We start from the raw sequence: 22,566 nt of genomic DNA on the forward strand, positions 1-22,566 counted from the left end.
CTCAGTCAGTAGGGCGCCAGCCCCATATACTGAGGGTGGCGGGTTCAAACCCGCCCCTGGCCAAACTGCAACAAAAACATGGCCGGGCGTTGTGGCAGGCGCCTGTGGTCCTGGCTACTCTGGAGGCTGAGGCAAGAGAATTGCTTAAGCCCAGGAGCTGGAGGTTGCTGTGAGCTGTGTGATGCCACGGCACTCTACCAAGGGCCATAAAGTGAGACTCTGTCTCTACAAAAAAAAAAAAAAAAAATTGCTGCTACTGATAAATGAACCCCATGTCTTTAGCACATTTATCAGCCAGACCTGCTGGAAAGGAAAATTCAAAAGTCCCTGATATCTGCTTAGGGCTGGGGTGGCTGCTTTATACATGTTCCAAGGAAGTGCCAGGTCACAAGTCATCTGTGCCCACTTGCATCTGTACCTCCAGAACCACTTTGGATTCCGCATGGATACATGTGGGTGCCTGTGTACGCCCTACTCGCTCAGCTCCTCACCCTCCCATGGTTGTGGTTCCTTGAGACATAGTTTCCAAGGCCTCCTGCTACCAAGGATCCTAGCTCCGTTTCAATCAGGGAGGGCACAGACCTAGCGCAGATGGAACAGTTAAGTTTTATTTGGATTTTAAATTTTTTCAGAGAGCACAGGGGCCCCCACCTCCCCTCTTCAGGCCCCCCTTTCCCCTTTCCCTCCCTGGAGGACACTCAAGGTTCGATGACATGTGTCTCTGGAGTCTGTGGCCCTTCCCTGTTCAACACGCCCCTTCACTCCCCTACATTATGGAGGAGAGGGACATGAGGAGCTGTGGCCTGGAAGAGTTGGATCAGAGTGGGACATGCGCTGTCAGGAGTGGCCACTACCCCTGCCTGGGGCTGAGACCTGGGAGAGGCGCAAAGTGGAGGGGACAGACTCATTGTGGGGAGGCAGGCTCTAGCCATAGGAGGCTCCCCACCTCAGCCTTGGGGACCCCTTGGCCTCCTGCTTACCCGTCCTTCTGAGGGTACAACTCTGAGGTAGATTTCACAGAGGAAATGTGGGTGATGGGGTGTGGGGAGGGGTTAGCTCTTTAGAAGTTGATCTCCACAGCACCCTGGGCCCATTCTCAGGTTCTGGCTGGGGAGGCAGGGGCTGCTGACACACACTCAGCTAACAGGCTGAGTCACACATGGGCTCCATGTGTGATGTCAGAGGCTTGAGTGGGGTAAACGGGAAGGGGTCTGCCTTGACAATCTGTGCCTCAGTGACAGGGGCTCCCGGAGGAGGGCATGGGCCTGTGGCAGACAGTCCCCTGGCCTGAGGGTCATAGTGCAGGGCCCTTGGCCCTCAGAACAGCCTCTTTAGGATCTTCCCTTTCCTGTCCCACCCTCTCTATTCCCCAGAGCAGGAAATAGGGTAAAGAGAACAGGGCTGGCCTTCAGGAAATGGCAAGAAACAAGATGCCCCCTTCCCTTAATGGAAGCCCATGCCACAAACCTCAAGTTAGCCATGGGATGGAAGAACTGGGCATCAGTGTACAGGGCAGGCTCTGAGACCCTACAGGGAGGTGCTCCCAGGACAGAGCACAGCCTAGCAAAGACAGACAATTGAGGAGGAGCTTGGGAGCTCCTGGAGTCCTCTGACACTCTCCTCCTCCCCCAGATCTAAGCACTAGACATCTTCTTGGACACAACCCTGTTTAAGAACAGAAAGGCAGAGGGAGAGGCCTGGAGGGGTACACCCCAGCCTAGATCCCCACCTTCCCAGCAGAAGCCAAGAGGGTATGAGGGAGCCTTGGCTGACCTCCCAGGAAGAGCCAGAGCTGAGTGGTGCCTGGACCAGGGAAGACGGCACACACGTTGACTCAGTAGCTAGTGGAGGTATCTGGGGGTCGCAAGGGGCAGGGCCCCCCCACAAGATTCATGCAGCATTCAAAGTGAGTGTTTAGGGGTGATAGGAGATGGCAGAGAAACAACCAGTGGGTAGGGATGGTGCCCTAGATCTTGCTGTTCTCCAGGTGGGAGTCAATGTGTTTGATGAGTGCATCATCTGGGTACCCAACAGGAAAACCCAGTTGGCAGAGGGGGCAGCTGCGGATGTCAGAGCCCACTGTCTCCATCAGCAGCTGCAGAGAGAGAAAAAAGTCACTTATGGTCCTCCATCCCCACCTATGGTCCCCACATTCCAGCCTGCCCTTTCCAGGACCTAGGGCCAGGAGAGCTGCAGCATGCAGAAGGGGTCTGGGCATCCTTCTCCAGTACCATCCTCCCCACACCATTTCAGCATCCACACCCCTGCCCCAGGGTGTAGGGTCCCTAAGAGGTATGTATGAGAGTCACTGCTCAGCTTGCCAGGGGCATCTGCAATGAGGTAAGTAAGACCCAGACATGCCCTAGAGTTACTAAGACACAGCTCCCAGATAACTCAAAGCAAAGGATAATCCCGGACAATGTACAACCCCAAAATAACTTTCTGTCTGGCTTTGGAGTACACTTTGGTGCCTCCAGGTTGTAAGGGGTAGCTCTGACATTTAGAAAACTCATTATTTCTATGAAACGATGGAACCCTGAGATAGGCTTTTGTCTTCTGGGACAGACAAAAAACAGCAGGGACCTGAGGCCTGAAGGAGGGAACTGGATGAGCAGACCTGTCCCTGTGTTGTAAGTAGCCACCATCCCCAATACACTAGCAGATGCTTGAGCCAGGCACTGTGCTGACTGCTTTAGGCTGGCTGCTTCCCTCTTAAGAACCCTGTAAGGTAATTAGATACTATAATCATTATCTCCATGTTGTGGATGAGAAAACTGAGGATCAGAGAGGTTAACTTGCACCAGATCCCACAGCTACTAAATGGTGGAGTATGGAAGCAAAGTCAGGACTGTCTCTGGGAAACCAAGGGGTTGAACAATAGTCTTAATGAACAACTGTCTTAATGACACAGGCCCCAACTCCTACCATCAAAAGAAAACAGGGGCCAGACATGGTGTCTCACGCCTTTAATTCCAGCACTTGGGAGGCCAATGCCGGTGGATTGCCTGAGCTAACCGGTTCCACACCAGCACGAGCAACAAACAGCAAGACCCCGTCTCTAAAAATAGCCTGGTGTTGAAGAACCGGCGCCTGTAGTCCCAGCTACTGGGGAGTCTGAGGCAAAAGAATCGCTTGAGCCCAAGAGTTTCAGGTTGCTGTGACGCCACAGCACCCTACTGTGGGAGACAAAGTGAGACTCTGTCCCAAAAAAAAAAGAAAAAGAAATCAGGGAAGATAGGTAAGAGGATCTATGTTATGGACCAGGGTCCAAGGAGGGGGCGCCCTGCTTATCAAGTGTGAATGGTTTGCCTGTTGACACCCAAGAGGGGTGGGGTTCCCAAATGGAAGAGCGGATCGAGGTCTCTATCTCAAGCTATGGGGGCAGGGAGTGCCCACTCACGTTGATGGACGGCCAGGACTGCGCGTGCTCGGCGTGGGCGTAGGCGGTGGCGGCGGGTGACTCGGGGATTGGGAAGCCAGCGCAGAAGGAGGCGCAGCGGATGGTGCCCGCCTCGGGGCTGGGCGGGCTGGTGGGCACAGCCCACTCGTCCTCCTCCGACGGTTGCTTCTCAAAGCGCAGCCGGATGCCCTCGAAGGCGCGCCGCGGGCTGAGGGGCCTGCCGGGGCCGTAGAGCTCGCCGTAGGCCCGGGGCTTGGGGAGCGTGGCCGCCTCGGCCTGCAGCCAGGGCGGGGAGGCGCCCGCGTAGGCCGCACCCTCCGTCAGCTCCGAGTAGCTGCGGCGGCCCTGGAAGCCGGCCTTCACGTGGTGGCTGGGCGGCTTGGCGTAGGCGCGCTCGGCCAGCGTCCTCTCCCCGGGCGGCGGCGGCGGGGGCCGGGGCTGGGGGGCCGGGCAGCTGGGGGGCACCGGGGAGCGGCGCTGCGGACTGGGGGACTGGCACGGCGGCGGCACCGGCGAGCGGCGTTGTGGGACGGGTGATGGGCAGGAGGGCGAGGCCGGCGAACGGCGCTGCTGGGGCGAGGGGCACGGGGGCACGGGAGAGCGGCGCTGCGGGACCGGGGACTGACAAGGGGGACACGGGGGCGCGGCCCGGGCAGGCGGGGAGGGAGAGGGACACTGGGGGGCCGGGGAGTGGCGCTGCGACAATGGCGAGTGCCTCTGGCCTGGAAGAGAAAAGACAGAGTGGGAGGACGAAGGTGCGCAGAGAACTTGTCAGAACTGATGAGACAGGGGTTTGCTCGGACCAGCGCCCACCTATTCCCCTTACCACCAAGAAGTCCATGATGGCGCCCAAGGTCGGGATGGTTTCCACAGCTACCCCTCCCTAAGGGTCCCCAGCAGCCTCCCCCTGCCTTGCTCCATCTCACCACCGTTCCGGGCCTGCTCCTGCAACAGGGTCCTCAATATCCTCCCCTGCAGGGAACTCAACTCCCGAAGCCGACCCAGCTCCTCTGTCAGTTCTGTGTAGGCCAGTGCCAAATTCACCCTGAATTCAGAGGGCAGGGAGGATGAAGAGAAGAAAGGACATGGGTCGACTGTCCCAGCTGTGAAAGAACTGGCTCTGCTCTGGCATATGGCCCTTCCCATTTTAAGGTCCAACTCAAATAGCACCTCTTCCAAGGAGCCTCCCTCTGCTCCCAGAGAAATATTCCTCTAGGCTAAGGCAGGGGCTTCCAGTTTAGGTGTCAGAACAGGAGTACAGTGATTCTAAAGGGCCCCTGAATCCCTTTGTGCACCAAGCACTGCCTGTGGCCTGAACACAGCTCATATGGGCATGTGTGAATGTTTTTCTAATTTGTGCAAGAGCTGTGATGACAATAAAACAGATTGATCAAAAAGCTGTACTGAACATGTAGTAGCTTTAGTCACTGAATTTTCTCAGAGTGCATACTAAAGCATGTGCACAATCCACATGCTGGGTGCAGGGGCCCAAGAAAAGAGTCTTTAGCTTTTTAAGACCAAGTCTCACTCTCTTTGCCTAAGCTGGAGTACAGAGGTGTCAGCTTAGCTCACAGCAACCTCGAACTCCTGCATTCAAGCCATCCTTCCATCCTACCTCCTATCTTGAGTAGCTGGAACTATAGGCTCCCACCACCACAACCAGCTAATTTTTCTTTTTAGTAGAAACGAGGTCTCACTCTTCTCAGGCTGATCTTGAATTACTGAGCTCAAGGGATCCTCCTGCCTCGGCCTCTCAGAGTTACAGGATTACAGAAGTGAGCCACGACACCTGGCCAAGAGTCTTTACTTTTAAAAAGTATAAGATGCTGGGGCAGCGCCTGTGGCTCAAGGAGTAGGGCGCCGGTCCCATATGCCTGAGGTGGCAGGTTCAAACCCAGCCCCGGCCAAAAAAAGTATAAGATGCTGCAGCACAGCCCATATATGAAGAGCCCATTCCAAAAGGCCGGGCCCAGTGGCTTATGTCTGTAATCCTAACACTCTGGGAGGCTGAGGCAGAAGGATTGTTTGAGCTCAGGAGTTTGAAACCAGCCTGAGCAAGAGTGAGACCCTGTCTCTACTAAAAATAGAAAAAAAAACTAACTAGACATTGTGGTGGGCCTGTAGTCCCAGCTACTCGAGAGGCTAAGGCAAGAGGATCACTTGAGCCCAAGAGTTTTGAGGTTACTGTAGCTATGATGCCATGGCACTCTACCCAGGGTAACAGAGTGAGACTCTGTCTCAAAAAAAGGGGCAAGGGGTAGGCTGGTGCAGTGGCTCACACCTGTAATCCTAGCACTCTGGGAGGCTGAGGCAGGTGGATTGCCTGGGCTCATAAGTTTGAGACCAGCCTGAGCAAAAGTGAGACCTGTTTCTACTAAAAATAGAAAAACTGAGGCAAGAGGATCTCTTGAGCCTAGGAGTTGGGAGGTTGCTGAGCTATGACGCCACAGTACTCTACCCAGGAGACAGCTTGAGACTCTGTCTCAAAAGAGGGGGGTACAATCCATAAGTGAAGAAGGAGCCTTCTGGCTGGCAGAATACCAACTGATATACTCAACCTCAAATTGGCCAGGGCCAGGGATCCTGTTTCGATCTCAAAGTTGCCTCTGAGCTCTTTTTGGCCCTGCTATATGGCTCCCAGGACCTCCTTACTATAGGACTCCACCCAGAGGCCTTTCTGCTGAGATCTGTGTGAACAGCTCCTGAACCCTGCACACCTGCAGGGGGCACCCCTCACACTAAGCACGTCTCACAGGTTGCCTTCCTGGAAGTCTTCAACAGTGGGGATTCTTTTTTCTTTTTTTGAGACAGAGTCTCAAGCTGTCCCCCTGGGCAAAGTGTCATAGTGTCACAGCTCATAGCAACCTCAAAATTCTGGGCCCAAGTGATTCTCTTGCCTCAGCCTCCCAAATAGCTGGGACTACAGGTGCCTGCCACAAAGCCCAGCTATTTTTTGGCCTGGGCTGAATTCGAACCTGCCAGCTCCAGTGTATGTGGCTGGCCCCCTAGCTGCCTGAGCACAGGTCCCAAGTCAATGTGGGGGATTCTATCATTGTATTTACATTCCCAGCCCCTTGTCGAGAGCCTGGAACTCAGTAAGTGTATAATGAATTGAGACTTTCCATTTTTCTTTCTTTCTCCCATATCCTATTCAGGCCTCTTGGTTGCCTCATGGGCAGACCTGAGTTTAGCAAGGAACCTCACTCACTTCCTTTCCCCTTCCTTTCTCTTGGGCCAGTTGGAACCATGGAGATCATCACTCCAGCACTGCACCCTACTTTTTCCCACTGTGGCCTGTGTGGCCCAGGAGCCTCTTTCGACCTCACAGGAGGCTCTGCTGTGGCCTGGGATCCTTTCTTTATGTTCTGGGCTTGGACAAAGCCTGGGGTCTCCCTGAAGGCAGGGATTTGGGTTTCCTTTGGCTCTCCCCACCTCCCAACTCCAGAAGGGACTCAGGAATTTTGTGGAAAGCAGAGCTAGAGGGAAGCAGCAGCTGGCACTGCAGACAGAGCTCTTCCAGGGGAGGCCTCTGGCCCCAGGACAGAGAGGTCAAGGAGGCCCAAGTTCTCCATCCCTGAGGGCCTCATACCCATCCCATGATTGACATAGGAGCGAGGATGCACGTAGATGGGAGGAGGTGAAGGCAAGTGAGTGGGTGTATATGTGCACGTGCGTCTGACCCAGGAGAGAGGTGAGGAAGTCATGAGGTTAGGGCTTCAGAGGGCAGGAAAAGCTGATGTAGAGAAGGAAGATAATGACTGAGCCTCCTTCCTAATCCTGAGGCAGAAATGGTGCAGTTGCTCACACCAGTAATCCTAGCACTTTGGGAGGCCAAGATGGGAGGATTGCTTGAGGCCAGGAATTTAAGACAAGCCTGGGAAACAGCAAGACCCTGCCTCTATAAAAAAATAAAAAATCAGCCAGGCATAGTGGCATGCACCTATAGTCCCAGCTACTCAGGAGGCTGAGGCAGAAGGATCCCTTGAGCCAAGGAGTTACAGCTGGGCTTAAGTTGCAATGAGCTATGATGACATCCTGTACTCTAGCCCAAGAACTGAGCAAGACCTATCTCAAAAAAAAAAAAAAGACAAAACCTGCCCCCCCACCCCACCCCTGCCGCAACAAAACTATTTTTTAACCCATTTAGGCCAAAGCCAAATTATGATAATACAAATGGGCCATATATCTGAAAGACGAGTCCTCTTATTAGGTAGTATCCTTACTACCCATCTGATGGTGGGCACGGGTGGGCAGGCCCACAAAAGAAGGAGTCTTCCGGGGCAGCGCCTGTGGCTCAAGGAGTAGAGCGCCGGCCCCATGTACCAGAGGTGACGGGTTCAAACCCAGCCCCAGCAAAAAAAAAAGGAAGGAGTCATTTGCATATTTTCAATCAGACAAAAGCTTGATAACCAGGATCTATAGAGAACTCAAATTAATCCACATGAAAAAAGCCAACAACCCCTTATATCAATGGGCAAGAGACATGAATAGAACTTTCTCTAAAGATGACAGACGAATGGCTAACAAACACATGAAAAAATGTTCATCATCTCTATATATTAGAGAAATGCAAATCAAAACAACCCTGAGATATCATCTAACCCCAGTGAGAATGGCCCACATCACAAAATCTCAAAACTGCAGATGCTGGCGTGGATGTGGAGAGAAGGGAACACTTTTACACTGCTGGTGGGACTGCAAACTAGTACAACCTTTCTGGAAGGAAGTATGGAGAAACCTCAAAGCACTCAACCTAGAACTCCCATTCGATCCTGCAATCCCATTACTGGGCATCTACCCAGAAGGAAAAAAATCCTTTTATCATAAGGACACTTGTACTAGACTGTTTATTGCAGCTCAATTTACCATTGCCAAAATGTGGAAACAGCCTAAATGCCCACCAACCCAGGAATGGATTAACAAGCTGTGGTATATGTATACCATGGAATACTATTCAGCTATTAAAAAAAATGGAGACTTTACATCCTTCGTATTAACCTGGATGGAAGTGGAAGACATTATTCTTAGTAAAGCATCACAAAAATGGAGAAGCATGAATCCTATGTACTCAATCTTGATATGAGGACAATTAATGACAATTAAGTTTATGGGGGGGGAAGCAGAAAGAGGGATGGAGGGAGAAGGGTGGGGCCTTAGTGTGTGTCACACTTTATGGGGGCAAGACATGATTGCAAGAGGGACTTTACCTAACAATTGCAATCAGTGTAACTGGCTTATTGTACCCTCAATGAATCCCCAACAATAAAAATAAATAAATAAATAATTAAAAAAAAAAAAAAAAAGGAAGGAGTCTTCCTAGGAACCCCCACATTAGGCTCTGCAGCCCTCCATCCCACCACACTTTAACCTTTATTTTTGGTCAGTGTGTCATGTGTTCCCCTACTGTCATCTCATGGGTCTATGGGAAGAAATAGCACATCCTCAGTCTGAATGGGGAGTCCAGGTGTGTCCCACATCAAATCCAGGACTCCCATGCCAGGCACAGTGGCTTACACCTGTAATCCTAGCACTCTAGGAGGCTGAGATGGGTGGATTGCCTATGCTCACAGGTTTGAGACCAGCCTGAGCAAAAGTGAAACCCTGTCTATAAAACAGCCAGGTGTTGGGCGGCGCCTGTGGCTCAAGGAGTAGGGCGCCGGTCCCATATGCCGGAGGTGGCGGGTTCAAACCCAGCACCGGCCAAAAATCACAAAAAAAAAATAAAATAAAATAAAAGATGTATTTAAAAAAAAAAAAAAACAGCCAGGTGTTATGGTGGGTGCCTGTAGTCCCAGCTACTCAGGAGGCTGAGGCAAGAGAATCACTTGAGCCCAAGAGTTTGAGGTTGCTGTGAGCTGTGACATCATGGCACTCTACCAAGGGCAACTCTTGTTCTCAAAAGAAAAATCAGGACTCCCAAAGAGAAGACTCCCTCTTCCAACTGAGAGTGTCTGAGGGCAGGAGTGATGTGTCTCCCATTAGCCTGGGACTTTCAGAGGGCAGGAACATGCCATCCTCTTAGTGCCCTTAGTGTAGGGGCAGAAAGATGCGGGCAAGGTCCTGATGGAATGTGGTCCTCTGTCTACACAGCCAGTTTCTCTCACTATCCACCTTCACTGCTATATCTTAGGTGACAGATACAGGTCGTCGTCTTCACACCCTGCCTCAGAGATCTCACCTGCCACACTCAGTTCCCAGGCCCCTATCACTCCCCTGCTTGCCTCCCTCCCCTTGTCAGGAGCTACCCCAGTTTCCACCGGCCAGCTCCTGGCCCCCTCCTCACAATAGGCCAGACCAGCAAAAAGTAGAAAGAAGCCTCTGGCTCAGAATGCCCATCCCTTCTTCTAGCTCTGACATGGAGGGCTAGAGCAGCCGGGTGCCATCCTTTCAGATCCCCAGGCAACCATCACAAAGACCACTGAGTCCTGGGCAATGTGATGGCACCTGACCACCTCCTGATGCCCAGTGCCCTCTGGGACCTCCCCCTTCATTAGGCTTCTCTCTCCACCTCACAATGCATAGGCCCAAGTCACTAAATATATACTAACAACCTGAATGACTCACTGAAAACATTGCCAATTCAGTGGAAAAAAAATCTCGACTTCACAACACAACCAAGAGTCACACACGTGCACCTAAATACACATTCCATTTCCTGGCCCCTATCTGAATAGTGCTTTTACCACCATCATGACTGTTTAGGAAGAATAAGTCAGGTAAACAGCCACAGATGGCTGCGTGTAGGTACTTCTTTATTGGTTAAATCACAGGGAAAAGTTCTATCTGAGACTTTCAGAACCTGGGAGGGACCCAGGGAGAAAAGAATCACAGATAATCAGTATGAGCACTTATCACAGGCCAGGCAATGTGCTAAGAACTTTATTAATCTTCACGACGACTCTATGACACTGCCGTTAATATTACCTCCATTTTACAGAGGAGAAAACTGAGGTTCACAGAGGTTAAGTCACTTGACCAAAGTCATAAATCCCAGTAGTAGTGGAGTTTCTGGAATGGGAGCTCTCTCTCCTCTAGCACCTAGCCTCCAGAGTCCAGGCTAATGACCGCTACACTATTCTGCCCACCAAAGAATCGTGAGAGGAGAAAGAGGAAAGGCAAGAAGGCAGCAGAAGGATGAGGGGTGGGCTGGGGACCTTCGGCATGGCCTGGGAGCCCTATCCTGGGAGGGGAGAGGAAGGTGCTAGACATATGTGGAAGTGGAAGATGACAGTGATGAAGAGGCTGACTCAAGGTCACAAAGCGGTGGTGGCACAGAGCAGAGATTCAAACACAGGCTCTTGGCACCTCAGCCTACTGAGCTGGCACCTACTGGGGAGCCAGAGTGCAAATGGCAGATTTGGCAGGAAGGAGTGCCCCCTTGGCTGCAAATCATTCCACCCTTCATTGATTTATTCTTTCATTCATTCTTTCCACAAATAATTCAGGGATCTCAGAAATTGTTCTGGAAACAACAATCTTCATTGTTACCGAAAAATCAACTGAAGATCAGTCAGTTTAGAGACCTAAGCATCCTCCTCTGTAAGAGGCTTCTATCTGCCCAAACCAGCCAGCAGACACTTGGACTTCCACATGCCCCATGCTTCATGGGAGCGGCTGTGAGGATGCGGTGGGGTCAGAATTCAGGCCAGCTCTGGGTCACGGGATTAGAAAGGATGGGCTTGAAGTCAGAGTCAGACTAGGGGTGGAGTTGACACCTGATGTGTGGCCAAGACAATGGACAGAGCTGGGGTCAGGGTTAGGAATAGGGTTAGAGTCAGGGTCGGGAGCAGTAATAGGGTTAGGACTGTAGTGAGGATTACAGCTGGTCATGAGATCAAACTCATCATTCAAAATTGTGAGAAGAACAGAAATCCAGCCTTGCCAACCCTCTCATCCTTTCCCGTAGCTGCCCCCAGCTGCCCTGGCCACCTCGCCCCTGTGGGGGAGTTTAAGGACCAAACTTTCCACCACCCACAGGCACACCCAGTGTCAGTCTTCCCACCCGACCCCCAGGGAGGGGACCACAGGCACCAGGCCGTGGAGCGGACTTGAGGTTGCGGGCCAGGGGGAGGAGGAAGTCGCTTGCAACAACCCAGCGCTCCACCACTTCCTTTTAGGCGCCTTGAGCCCCTTCACTCTCCTCAACCAGCTATAACTTGCGGTCCCCAGAGCCTGGCTCTTCTTGGCAGCCCCAGCCACGCTTCAACCAGAGTCAATGCCCCGTGTCTAGAAAGCCTCCCACAGGCAGCTGTACCAAGCAGCTCAAGGGTAGGCCTGCAAACCAGGGTCTCCGCTTAGGGTAGGGTGCCCACAGGTCATAGTTTGCCTAGGACTGTCCTGGTTCATATGAGTTGCCCCAGCACACTTATTAATAGTGCCCCTTTCACTTTCAAAAGTGATCCAGTTTGGTCAACAAGTCACATGGTTGCCCCTCATAAAAGAGACTTCCACCTAAAGAAGCCAAACAAGAAAAATGCCACAGAGGTACCACTGCCCCATTTTCCCAGGACCTGCTTGCTATGTGCACTAGACTTACTAAACTTCTTGGATTACTCAACTCTTCAGCACCTCAGTTTGCTCATGTGTCAAAGAGGGATGATCCCTACATCACATTGTCAGAAATAAATGAGATTGTGCAGGTGAATCACTTCATACTGTGTCTGGCATGGACACAGAATCAGGGAAGTGCCTAGGAGACCCGCTGTGAGACTTTTTTTGGAGATACCAGGTTAACGACTGGTTTAAGAGGGAGGGGAGTACGGGTAAGAACTTTCCTCCTTGCTGGCAGGCAAAGGATCAAAGACTGAGGCTCAAAGCCCACCAATCTCTCAGACCCCATCAGAGTATGTTCACCACCCTCAGGGAGCCCCCACGCTGCATGTGCTCAGGGGTTAACTCCTGTGAGCGCTGGGTACCCCAGGCAAAGGCTTGAAAGAAAGGAAGTAGAGAGGGTGAGAAGCGTGAAGGGGGAGGCCCTGAGCCCACTGGTTCTGGGGCATGAGGCTACACTCAGGGTATACGGGGTCTCCAGCTTCCGTCCTTACCCACCTCACACTGCCCTTGACCTCCGTGCAGAGTTTCCATCCTCTCTATCAAGTTCACACTTCTTCCCTACCACTAACCGCAGCCCATGCAGAGGCTTGTGGGCGGAGAGGGGAGGGGTAGGGGGGCGGAAAAGGGCCCAGGCTGCAATACTGAGCCCCCCACGATGGGAAAAAAGAAAGGCCTATAGTTTTCCCCCCATCACCCATAGTAGGTCCTCCATCTTATCACTGGGCCCTCTCACAGATGGAACATTCACAATTGAACCCCCTCCCTCACTGGGCCCTTGTCCCCCTCACTGACACCTGCCCCCTTGGACTCCTCATCTTCTCCAAGGAGTCCCCCCAAGTTCCCCATCACCAGTACTGGCCACACCCTTGGAAAGAGCCCATCAAGGCCCTATGCCTTTGAGCTGAGCCCAGAGGGGAAGGGACCATGGGTTCTGCAGCTCCCCCTCAGCTGGGACCCGCCTGGGGTCCTTAGCTTCCTGTGCATCCTCACCAGCCAGGTGTGCTCCCCTCCCACCACTCCCTTCATCACTGCTTTGGCCCCAGAGTGACCCCCAGTGGTTATTCCCCCATAGCGATTTGTCTCTCAGGGCTCTGAACACCAGGAGCTATGCTGATCAGGCGGCAGGACTTCCCGAGGTCAGACCTGAAAGGTGGCAGTCTGGACTGGTCTGATCTGGTCTGGTCTGGGTGTCTGTTTTCACAGAAACACTGATGGCCAAGAGTTTCAGCACTTGAGGGCCAAGGGCTAAGAGGGAAGTGAATGGGAGACCCTGGGGCTGGGGCTGCTTTCTCTGCTCCAACAGGACCCAGGAAGGGGACGCCAAGCAAGGGAGGGTATGTTAACTGCAAGGACTCCCACAGTAAAACTGGTTGCCCTGGAGGAATCCAAACTGAGACAGGAAGGCACCTTTTGGGATACAGAAGTTTCCTACATCAGAGCAGGTGGGACTCAGCCCTCCTCAGCTTCCATTTCACCCTGATTAGACCTCCACCTGGATTATCCAGCTCCCCCCACCCCCCCTGCATTCCACTCTTGCAAAAGCCACAGGTAAAATTCCTTACTAGCCTGGAGGGTCAAGTGGAAATTGAAGAAAGAGGGAGTGCTGGTAGGGGAACAGAGGCCCAGAGTAGGTATCACAGGCCTCCTCAGGTGGGAGGATAGGGGAAGGAGCACTTGGGAAGGGGCCTATTACCAAAAGGAGCTGAGTTTATAAGAAAATAAAACTACCGGGGGAGTGAGGACTTCCTATGAGAATTAACTCTTGCCAAACTGGGGTTATCCAAAGATGCTCAGCCTGAAAGGAAGCATGGGGCTGCGCAGGCAGGGCCCAGCTGGCTCCAGACACAGAGACCCAGGAGGTGGCCTAGATCTGAACCACAGGGAAGGAGGAGAGCAGGCAGGAGGTCACCTCTGGTAAGGGCCTGCTCGGGGCAGGTGCTGTGAGTGAGGAAGGCAGGACCTGCTCTGGCCAGAATGAACGGTAAGGATGGTACAACTTCCAAAGCACCTTCTGGGATGGGTGCGCTTTCACTCAGGCACAGATAGGCATGGCCCCTGGGGATCCACCACCCCTTCTCTGCCTCCCCCCTCAAATCTACCTCACCTTCCTCTCACATGCCTCAGCTATGAATGACTCCTGAGCCCTTGAGGGTCACTCATTATCTCTGGAAGAGTCCCTGGGACTCAGAAGCCTAAATGGTCAGATTCTGGTCCTGCCAAAACATCCTCCCTCAGAGTGCTATCAACTGGTGGAGACTTCATGGCTGGTCTTAAAAGACTGGACTCAGTGACGCAGAAAGCATGACTTCTGTGGCAAGGTCGGATTCTAGAGCATGTGTGTGAATGTGTGTATTCTGGGTCTGGGCACCTGGGCTAAGATGGCCCTGAACTCCAGCCACAGACTAGGGTGGACCCTCTCCACAAGGCCTAGCTTAGGGTTCCCACCCACCAATCTCACAGACTAGGTTCTCACCTCCCCATCTATCACAGCTCCACCCAGGCCCTCACCCTATGGTGGGAGAGAAGTGATGAGTATCCCCAATTGGCCAGAGGCTGGGAGGAAGAAGAGGAAGAAGCCTGCTGGGCAGAGTGGCTGTGTGACAGAGGTTAGTTCCTGCCCCTTTCTCTGGGCCTCAGTCTTCCTCTCCGATGAAAGCAGGGAGTCTGTGCCAGACACCTCATTTCCAGGGAGAGGACTTGGGTGGAAGGAGATTTGAGCTTTGTCAGAAAGCAGGAGAGGGTGAGTTTGGGTGTGGATGTGAAAGGTACCAGGCTCCACTGCTGCCGGGTGGTTACCCACCCCTCCCTTGCGGCCCAGTGCTGTTAGGCTTCTCAAAGACATAGCTCTTGCCTTCCTACTTCCTGCTACCTCTCTTTCCTGGTAGAATTCCAAAGGGACACCCCATCAGAGTATGTTCAAATTCTCCACCCAGTGCTTGTGCACCCAAGAAAGCCCCTCCTGTCTTTAAGCCTCAAGGTTCTCTCTCCTTAAATAAACAGACAAGGCTCAACAAATTCTGAAAGAGATCATCTCCTTCCTCCTCACAAGGGGAGGCCAACAGAGAGGCTGCAGAGAGGCCCAAAACCTTACTGGGGACACAGAATGTAGTAGCAAAGCCCAGCTAAGTAAATCTCTCTGAGCCTCTGATACCTCAAGAAGAGGTGGGCTGGGTCCCAGAGGAAAGCAAAGGGACTTTGACTCAGGGACTTTGACTCAGAACCTGAACATTCCAGAACTTTACCTCCTTCCTACAAAGGATACATAGCGACAGGCAACACAGACACTATCCCTGAGGACTGGGAAGAGAGGCCACCCACATAACATGGAGGGACAAGGAGAGAACCTAAGAGGACTGGGCTGTGCCAGTTAAGAGGCTGGAGGGCAAAACCAGTGTATGGTGCCCCATGATCGCATTAATGTACACAGCTATGATTTAATAATATAAAAAAAAAAAGAGGCTGGAGGGCAAACATTATAGGCATGACTTACTGATCGTCCCCAACTCTTTTCACCCATGCCATGTCCCGCTCCGACTGGTTGGAAGCCAGATCCTGAAGGGGAAGATCAAGAGGTCAGACTCACCCTCACCTTGCCAAGACCCCCTTGTCAACCACTCCCAGAGTCAGTCTGTATGCAGTGAGGAAGGCCAGGTCCTGGGCCTCTGAGGGGTGTTTAGGTGCCCCTGCTGCTTACCTGGGCCCTGGTCTCCTGCAACTGCTTCAGCTCCCCCTGCAGCCGTTCACACTCCGCCTGGAGCTGCTCTTCCCGGAGCTGAGCTCCCCGAGCCTCTCCCTGGGCAGCCTCCAGAGCCTCTTCTAGCTGCTGCCGTTCCAGTTCACTCACACTGGGTGTGGGACCTGGCCAGCCTGCTAGCAGGAGAGAGGACAATTCAGGCTCATGCTGCCTCCGATTCTTATACTTGCCCAATATGGAACACATGGGACTACAGCATGAGGGATCCAAAAGAGAAGCCAGAAGGACAGATACCTGAGGATAAGAGTAACCTTTACAAGGGCAGTGGGGGGCTACATTTTCTAATCTTCCTGGAGGCCAGGGAAAAAATAAAATGGGCTCTTGAAGGCTTTCTTGGCCAGACTTTAAGTACAGAGCATCTTCAGAGGCCTCTCAATCACAACCTGAGGCAGGCAGAGTAAGGCCCAGAGGGAGAAGGCACCCTCTGCTGGCACACAGGGGAACTGCAATGGAGTATCTAGGGACTGATAAGGAAGAAATGAATGCCCATTTAGAAGGGGAGAAACTGGGGCAGTAATAAATGAAGTAAGGGAAGAATTGGTAAGGGATGGGGTGATTATGGCAGAAATTTAAGATATAATGGGATGTTAGGTAATCTTCAGGTGTCTTGTAGTATTGAAAATGGGGGTCAGACTTGGGGACTTGGAAGAGAGGAATTAAGAGGTCACTGAGCTCTCACCATGACTCAAGCCAGAGCCCCCTCTCACTGCCAGGTAATGTAGGTCCAGATCAGCACAGGGAGGGGCAGGGGCTGGTGGAGGGCTCAGTGTGGAGAAGGCTGCATCCTGGAGACCTTGCTGTTGCCGAAGCTGCTGCTCCAAACCACAGATCTGCCGCAGGTGGGTCTCCACCAAAGCGCGCTAGAGGAGGGCAGACAGGGATGAAGGTCCTCGCAGACTCAAGACTTGCACACATCTGGATAAGTCATTACCACCCAAACTAGAGCAAGCAGCCCGTGTGTGGTCTCTTCCAGCAATGGCAATGCAGATGTTTCAGGCTATTGCTCCTGGCAAGGTCAAGTTAATGCCTCTTCTCTACCATAAGCACAAAGGCACACTTATAAGAACTACTCAGTCCCCTGTTCAGACACCACCACCCCCTCAGGAACATCACAACTTCCAACTGACATGTGACTTAACCACTTCTGGGCTTCACATACTGCATCTATAAAATGGGGATGATAGTACCACACCTGCCTCTTAGGGCTGTGATGAGAATTAAAATGAGTTAATATGTCAAGAGATAATAAGAGTGGGCAGGGCACAGTGGCTCACACCTGTAATGCCAGCACTTTGGGAGGCCCAGGCAGGAGGATCACTTGAGCTCAGGAGTTTGAAACCAGCCTGAGCAAGAACGAGACCCCACCTCTAATAAAAATAGAAAAATTAGCTGGGTTTTGTGGAGGGCACCTGTAGTTCCAGCTGCTCAGGAGGCTGAGGCAAAAGGATCACTTGAACCCAGGAGTTTGAGGTTGCTGTGAGCAAGGCTGACACCACAGCATTCCAGTCTGGGCAAAAGAGTGAGACTCTGTCTCAAAAAAAGTGATAAGGACAGCGCCTGGCACACGCCAGGGGCCATATAAGTGTTTATGACTATTAAGCCAAAACATTTTTTTTTTTTGGCCGGGGCTGGGTTTGAACCCACCACCTCCGGCATATGGGACCGGCACCCTACTCCTTGAGCCACAGACGCCACCCAAGCCAAAGCATTTTTACACAAATGCCCCATCACCCTCACAACGGCTTGGTAAGGGTGTTATTATTTGCCCCACTGTTAGAGGAAAGATTAAGGTCACAGCTAGAGAAGACAGAGAGCAGGTCTCCTGATTCTGACACCTGCCCACCAGCTCACATGTATGGCCACACCCTGACTCCAAATCACACAAGCCAAGACCCACCTCAGTAATCGTACACTCTCCTGTCCCCCTTGCGGCTCCACATGGCCCCCCAGGGGCAGTACTCACAGGCATAGTTGACAGTCAACCCAGCATGAGAGGCACACAGGCACAAAGAGACACAGCATTCCCTGGCATCATTCACAACCTGGATGACATACACAGTCTCCCTCACAAGGCCAAATAGGTGATCACAGGTACACATAAACACAAGTAGGGTACACGTAAGTGCAGTGTGATACACGGCTGCACACAACCCCATGGCTGAAATGCTCACACACAGAACCGCACACACACAACCAGGTGCACACCCTCAACACCCCCCAGCTGCCTGTGCCTCACCATCTCCCCTAGCTCCGTCTCTAAGTCGCTCTTCTCCACACAGAGTTTCTCGTAAGCCTGGATCATCTCCCCGAGCTGTTCTTCCTGCTCTTTATTTTTCTGCAACTGGATGGGGCCAGGGTGTACACCACAGAGTCAATCACTTCCTGGACTGAGGAGCTCCTTGTACCTCTCCACCCTTACTCCCAGCACTCTATGGAGGGGCAGGAGAAGCCATAGCTGATTTTAGGGAGTACAGTCTCTGATCAAAGGGGCAGAAGGCCAGTGGCTGTAGGGACAAGGGTTCAGAAATGGATTGGAGCAGGAAATCCTGAGAGCTCAGCCCAAGCTAAAGGGCTTACCTCATGCTGGAACTGGTTGAGTCGCTGCTGCAAACTGACCTTCTCCACCTCCAGCAGGGAGCCATCCTTGATTTCATACAGAGAGAAGCCATGCTCCTCTCCAAAGTCACTGATCAGTGGGTACTGTAGGAGAGGCAGGGCCTCAGGAGCTGGTGCCCACTCTCTACGCATGCCTCAGTCTTGCTGTGCCCACTGCCCTGCTTCAAAGTCCCTACCTCCCCCCACCCCAGTGGGATCCCAATTCCCATGCCCTGAAGGCCTCTCCCACCAACTAGATCTTTTCTAGATCCCAGGTCCAGCTACTCCAAAGATAAGACCCCAGTTGGCTGCTGGGGTCTCCAGAGTTCCCAATACAGAGCAGCCACATTTCTCGAGGGAGACCATCAAGTTCCTGAGAGTTGGCATCCTTATCCCTCTTTTGGATCCCTGGAATCTTTGCCAGATCAGATCTTGCCATCCTGCGCCATCCTCCCACACACACTTAGATCCCCTCCTCTGCTGTTCTGACCTTGATCTCGTAGACTTTGAGGCGGCGGCGGAGGGTGGCATTCTCTCTTTCCAGGCCCCCCAGCCGCTCCTTGATGTCTCCATAGGCTGTGATGAGGGCAAAGTGGGAGGCAGAGCACATATCCTCCCCCAGTGAGGGGTCTCCAGAACCATCCAGCCACACCTCACTGGGTCCCAGGGCCTCCTGGGTCAGGATGCTGATGTCGTCCTCAAACATGGACTCCATGGCAAGGGGCCGGGTTGTGGCCCACACCGGGGCCCCTGGGAGAGCAGGAGCTATCGTGGAGAGAGCCATCTGGAGCTTATCCCTGACACCCCTTATCCGGGCAGATGCACCCAGGCCAGGTGAGATGCAGCCTAGAAACTTCCTGCCCAGAGCTCATAGCCCCTTCCCATAGCCCCTTCCCCATGCTCTCTGCTGCCTTGGGAAAGGGACTGGAGGTGAAAACTTGGGGGTTGAAAAGCAGGGAACAAGTAAGCCAGGGCAGTGGTAGGAAAGGGCTCTTTCCAGAACCCAGGGAAACCTCTGGATGGGAGAGAGCTGCCTTCCCAGCTGAGGCACAGACCATAGCCTGCCTGGTCCACCCCAGGCCTCACTTCCCCAAATACCTCGCTGCCAAGCTCCTCAGCCCAGGCCTCTGGCACCCCAGTAAGGCTAAGCAAGAAAGGCCCAGTGTTACTAGGAGAGTCAGGCCAGCCACAGCCAGCACACCCTCTGCTGCCCCCACCCAACTTCCCTGCTTCCTCCTGCAGGATCCTGGAGCTCAGGAAAGGGAAGTGCCTCCCCCACAAGCACAGTGGCAACCGTCCAGGCTCTTCTGGGCCCTGACCTGGGACCTACAGGAAGTCCTTGGCTGAGTGTCAGAGGGAGCAGACTGGGGAAGGGGACTCAGGTGAAGGGGAGACACATTCCTGTGTCCCTCCCAATGTACCCACACACTGGGAAATGGGGAACCCTGAGAGGGGGCCCGGAATGACTCAGGGCTCCCGAAAGAAAGAGTAGGCAGTGAGGGGGTGCGTGTGTACTTCTCCCGGCCTTGTTTATGAATCTGTGTCTGTGGCTGGCGTGTGGGGGGAGTGTGTCTGTGAATGAGTGTAGGTGTGTCACAGTCAATGAGTACCTTGGGGGCGGAGAGGGGTCAGCGTGGAGTTAGGAAGTGTGGGAGGCTGTGTGTGCACGCGTGCCTGAGCGTGTGGGCAGGGGGCACGTTAGGGCTGTGTCACGTGAGGCACTATGGGACTGTCCGAGGTGTGTGTGCGCGCGTTGGAGCGTATGTGTGCCAGGCAAAGGGGGCTCAGCCAGGAGGTGTGGGTTCACACACTGGGGCCCCTGACCTCCCGAAGTTGGGGTGCAAAGGGCCCAGGCAGAGGCCCCACTACCGCCCCCCTAGCCTCAACTAAGTGCCAGGGACTCGCGTGCGACTAGGTCTGAGTAAGGAGTGTGTGCGCGCGTTTGTAGGGCCGGCCCCACCTTTAACCCTCTCCTTCCCACGCCATCCCCTCCCCCCAACTCCGCGCGCCAGCACTCACCACACCCCCCAGGTCTCTCTGCGCCACCCCGGGCCCACCCCACTCGCGCGGCTCTGTCCCCTGGGCCGTCCCACCTTCCTCCGCATTCTCTGGGCCTAGCGGCCCCGGGCGAGCCCACTGAAAGGCGGGTGGGGAAGGGGTGCCTCAATCGGCCCGGGTCCCTCCTGCGGCCCCTTTAAGAGCAGCCCTTTAAACCCCTTCAGCTCGGCCGACAGAAATTGTCGCCCCTCCCCTCTCCGGGGTTGAGACTACGCAGCCCCCTCCCCCACAGGCGGCCGAGCCCGGGGGCCCCAGCCGCTCGTCCCGGACCTGGGAAGGGGCTCCAGAGGCGGCGCGGCCTGAGGAGCAGCGGCGGAGTGGGACTAGGGATGCGGAATGCCGATGCCGGACCCCACCCCTCCCAATCATCCTGTGCAAACTGCCTGCCAACCTCCCGCCACCTCCTCCGGCCCACCCCGCGACCCCTGGGGCCGGGCCCCGGCGCCTCTCCCCTCCCCCCCTCCCTAGCCCCAGCCGGGGACTCACAGCTGCTGCCGGTTCCTGCTTGTAATCGCAGCTTACCCCCTCCGCCTGCTCCCTCCCCAGACGGGCACCGGTGCCCCCACCCCCCTGGCACCGCGCTCTGCTCCTCGCCCTGTCGCCGCCGCCGGGTCTCTCCCCACCCCCCACCCCTCCCCCAACCCCCTCCCTCCCGCCCCGCTCCTCCTCCGCCGCCGCCGCCGCCGCCTCCTCCGCCTCCTCCTCCCCGGCTGCTCTGGGTTTCTCCAACTGGGAAGGCGCCCCGGACCCCGCCGCTGCCACCACCACGTGGAGAGGGGTAGCGGCCCCCGCGCTGCGACTAGGCCTGGCAGCGCGCCCGGCGCCCACCGGCTCCCTGCAGAGCTCCTGGCCCGCGCTCCGCGCCCCCTCCCCGACGCCTCTCCTGCGCAGTGTGGCGTGGTGGCGTGTGTTGGGGGCGTCTGCGGACAATCCAGGGCAGCTGGTGCTTTGGTTGTTTGGTTTGGGGTTGTATATTTTGGGAGGAAATGGGGCTGTTTATTTGGACTTTTTTGTCTTGTCTTTTTCTTTTTTCTTAATCTTTGCTCTTTTGAGGAGAAAACTTACTCTTCATTGCTATTGGAGAAGGGGACGTTGCTCTAGTAAATACACTGAAGGTAGGATGCTGAGAGATTAGTTAAATCTGTAACTTCTTTGGGAGTAAGGAAGTCAAAGGTTCATTTAGGAAGACAGACAGCTTTCTTCCCCCCCACCCCAAGCCCCTACAATCCCCCACAATCCCCCTTACCCATCACACAGAAGTACCCACAGGCCAGAGAAATGAAGAAACCACAGATTTCAATCTTTGCACAAAGATTATTTGAGCACCTGCCAAACTGCTGGGCCGAAAAAACAAGTGTTTTGCCGATTTCACGCTGTATGACCTTGGGCAAGTAATCTTAACCTTTCTGAGCTAAATTGGAGATCATCCCAACCTGGGCACCCTCATGGGAGAAGAAAAGATCAAAACTAACTGTGCCTTGTAACGTTCAGGGGGTGTTAATGAGTCATTTTGATTATTCCCAGACAGATTTAAAAAAATGGGTACAGAGGCATCATCAGCCTAGCTGCAGGTAGGTGATAATCAAGGGACACACTGGAGGACTCTGGCTTAAAAGCATCCTCCAGGGACAGTGATGTAAACTCAAAGCAAGGTATAGGCTGGGTGGAGGTCTTTGGTACATATGTTCATCTGTAAAAGTTGTTGGGAAACTGAGCCTACCTTTCTGGCTCCTGAGGTGGACATGGATGAATATGAGAAGAAGATGAAAGAAAAGATTTCTTGCTCTCTGTTGAGAAGCAACTGCCATCTTTTCCTCTGTGGGGAAAAGATTAGACTGAGAAGTAAATTTCTCCTCCCAAGGCAGGAGGTCAAGACTTTTCTTAGAAGGAAATTCTCAGTGGCTTCCTTCCTCTTCCTCCTGCTGGGTTCCCTTTGAGTCTTTCCTGCCAGCGCCTGCTCCTTTTTTTAGTCCAGAACAGGAAGGCAGGTCAGCCACTTGCTCTCCAAGGCACTAACTTTCTCTGAGCCATGTGGAATGAACTACCTACACTCTAGATATGAAGGCATATTGGCTGGGACATCTGTCACCCCACTAATCCCAAGGACTAGGCAGATGTTGCCTTCTTTAATGCTCACCAAAATCTCTTCTGAGCAGGGGACCAGGTGAGGTTAGGCCAGGTGTGGGGTTGTCTCTGGGACCCTCCA

General features: G+C 53.7%; 1 protein-coding gene across 11 annotated transcripts; it reads right to left on the reverse strand.

Moving 5' to 3' along the window:
- Positions 1–592: 592 nt before the first annotated feature.
- On the reverse strand, positions 593–20,960 carry TBKBP1 (TBK1 binding protein 1). 11 transcript variants are annotated; one of them, XM_053568472.1, is made up of 10 exons: positions 20,847–20,954; positions 18,793–19,052; positions 18,285–18,407; positions 17,944–18,048; positions 16,387–16,567; positions 15,648–15,823; positions 15,444–15,505; positions 4,327–4,445; positions 3,401–4,122; positions 593–2,095 (listed from the first exon to the last, which is right to left on the reverse strand). In XM_053568472.1, the coding sequence occupies exons 2-10, from the start codon at positions 19,015–19,017 to the stop codon at positions 1,967–1,969; spliced, it is 1,842 nt and encodes a 613-aa protein (XP_053424447.1). In that variant the 5' UTR covers positions 19,018–19,052; positions 20,847–20,954; the 3' UTR covers positions 593–1,966. The 11 variants fall into 11 exon arrangements, 9 of the variants coding, with proteins under 9 accessions (XP_053424447.1, XP_053424438.1, XP_053424442.1 ...); XR_008375473.1 differs by lacking the exon at positions 20,847–20,954 and having other exon boundaries at positions 600–1,107; positions 1,468–2,095; positions 18,793–20,311; XR_008375474.1 differs by lacking the exon at positions 20,847–20,954 and having other exon boundaries at positions 600–873; positions 981–2,095; positions 18,793–20,311.
- Between the last annotated feature and the right edge of the window lie 1,606 nt (positions 20,961–22,566).

Source organism: Nycticebus coucang, chromosome 18 (assembly GCF_027406575.1).
Source record: "Nycticebus coucang isolate mNycCou1 chromosome 18, mNycCou1.pri, whole genome shotgun sequence".
NCBI lineage: Eukaryota > Metazoa > Chordata > Mammalia > Primates > Lorisidae > Nycticebus > Nycticebus coucang.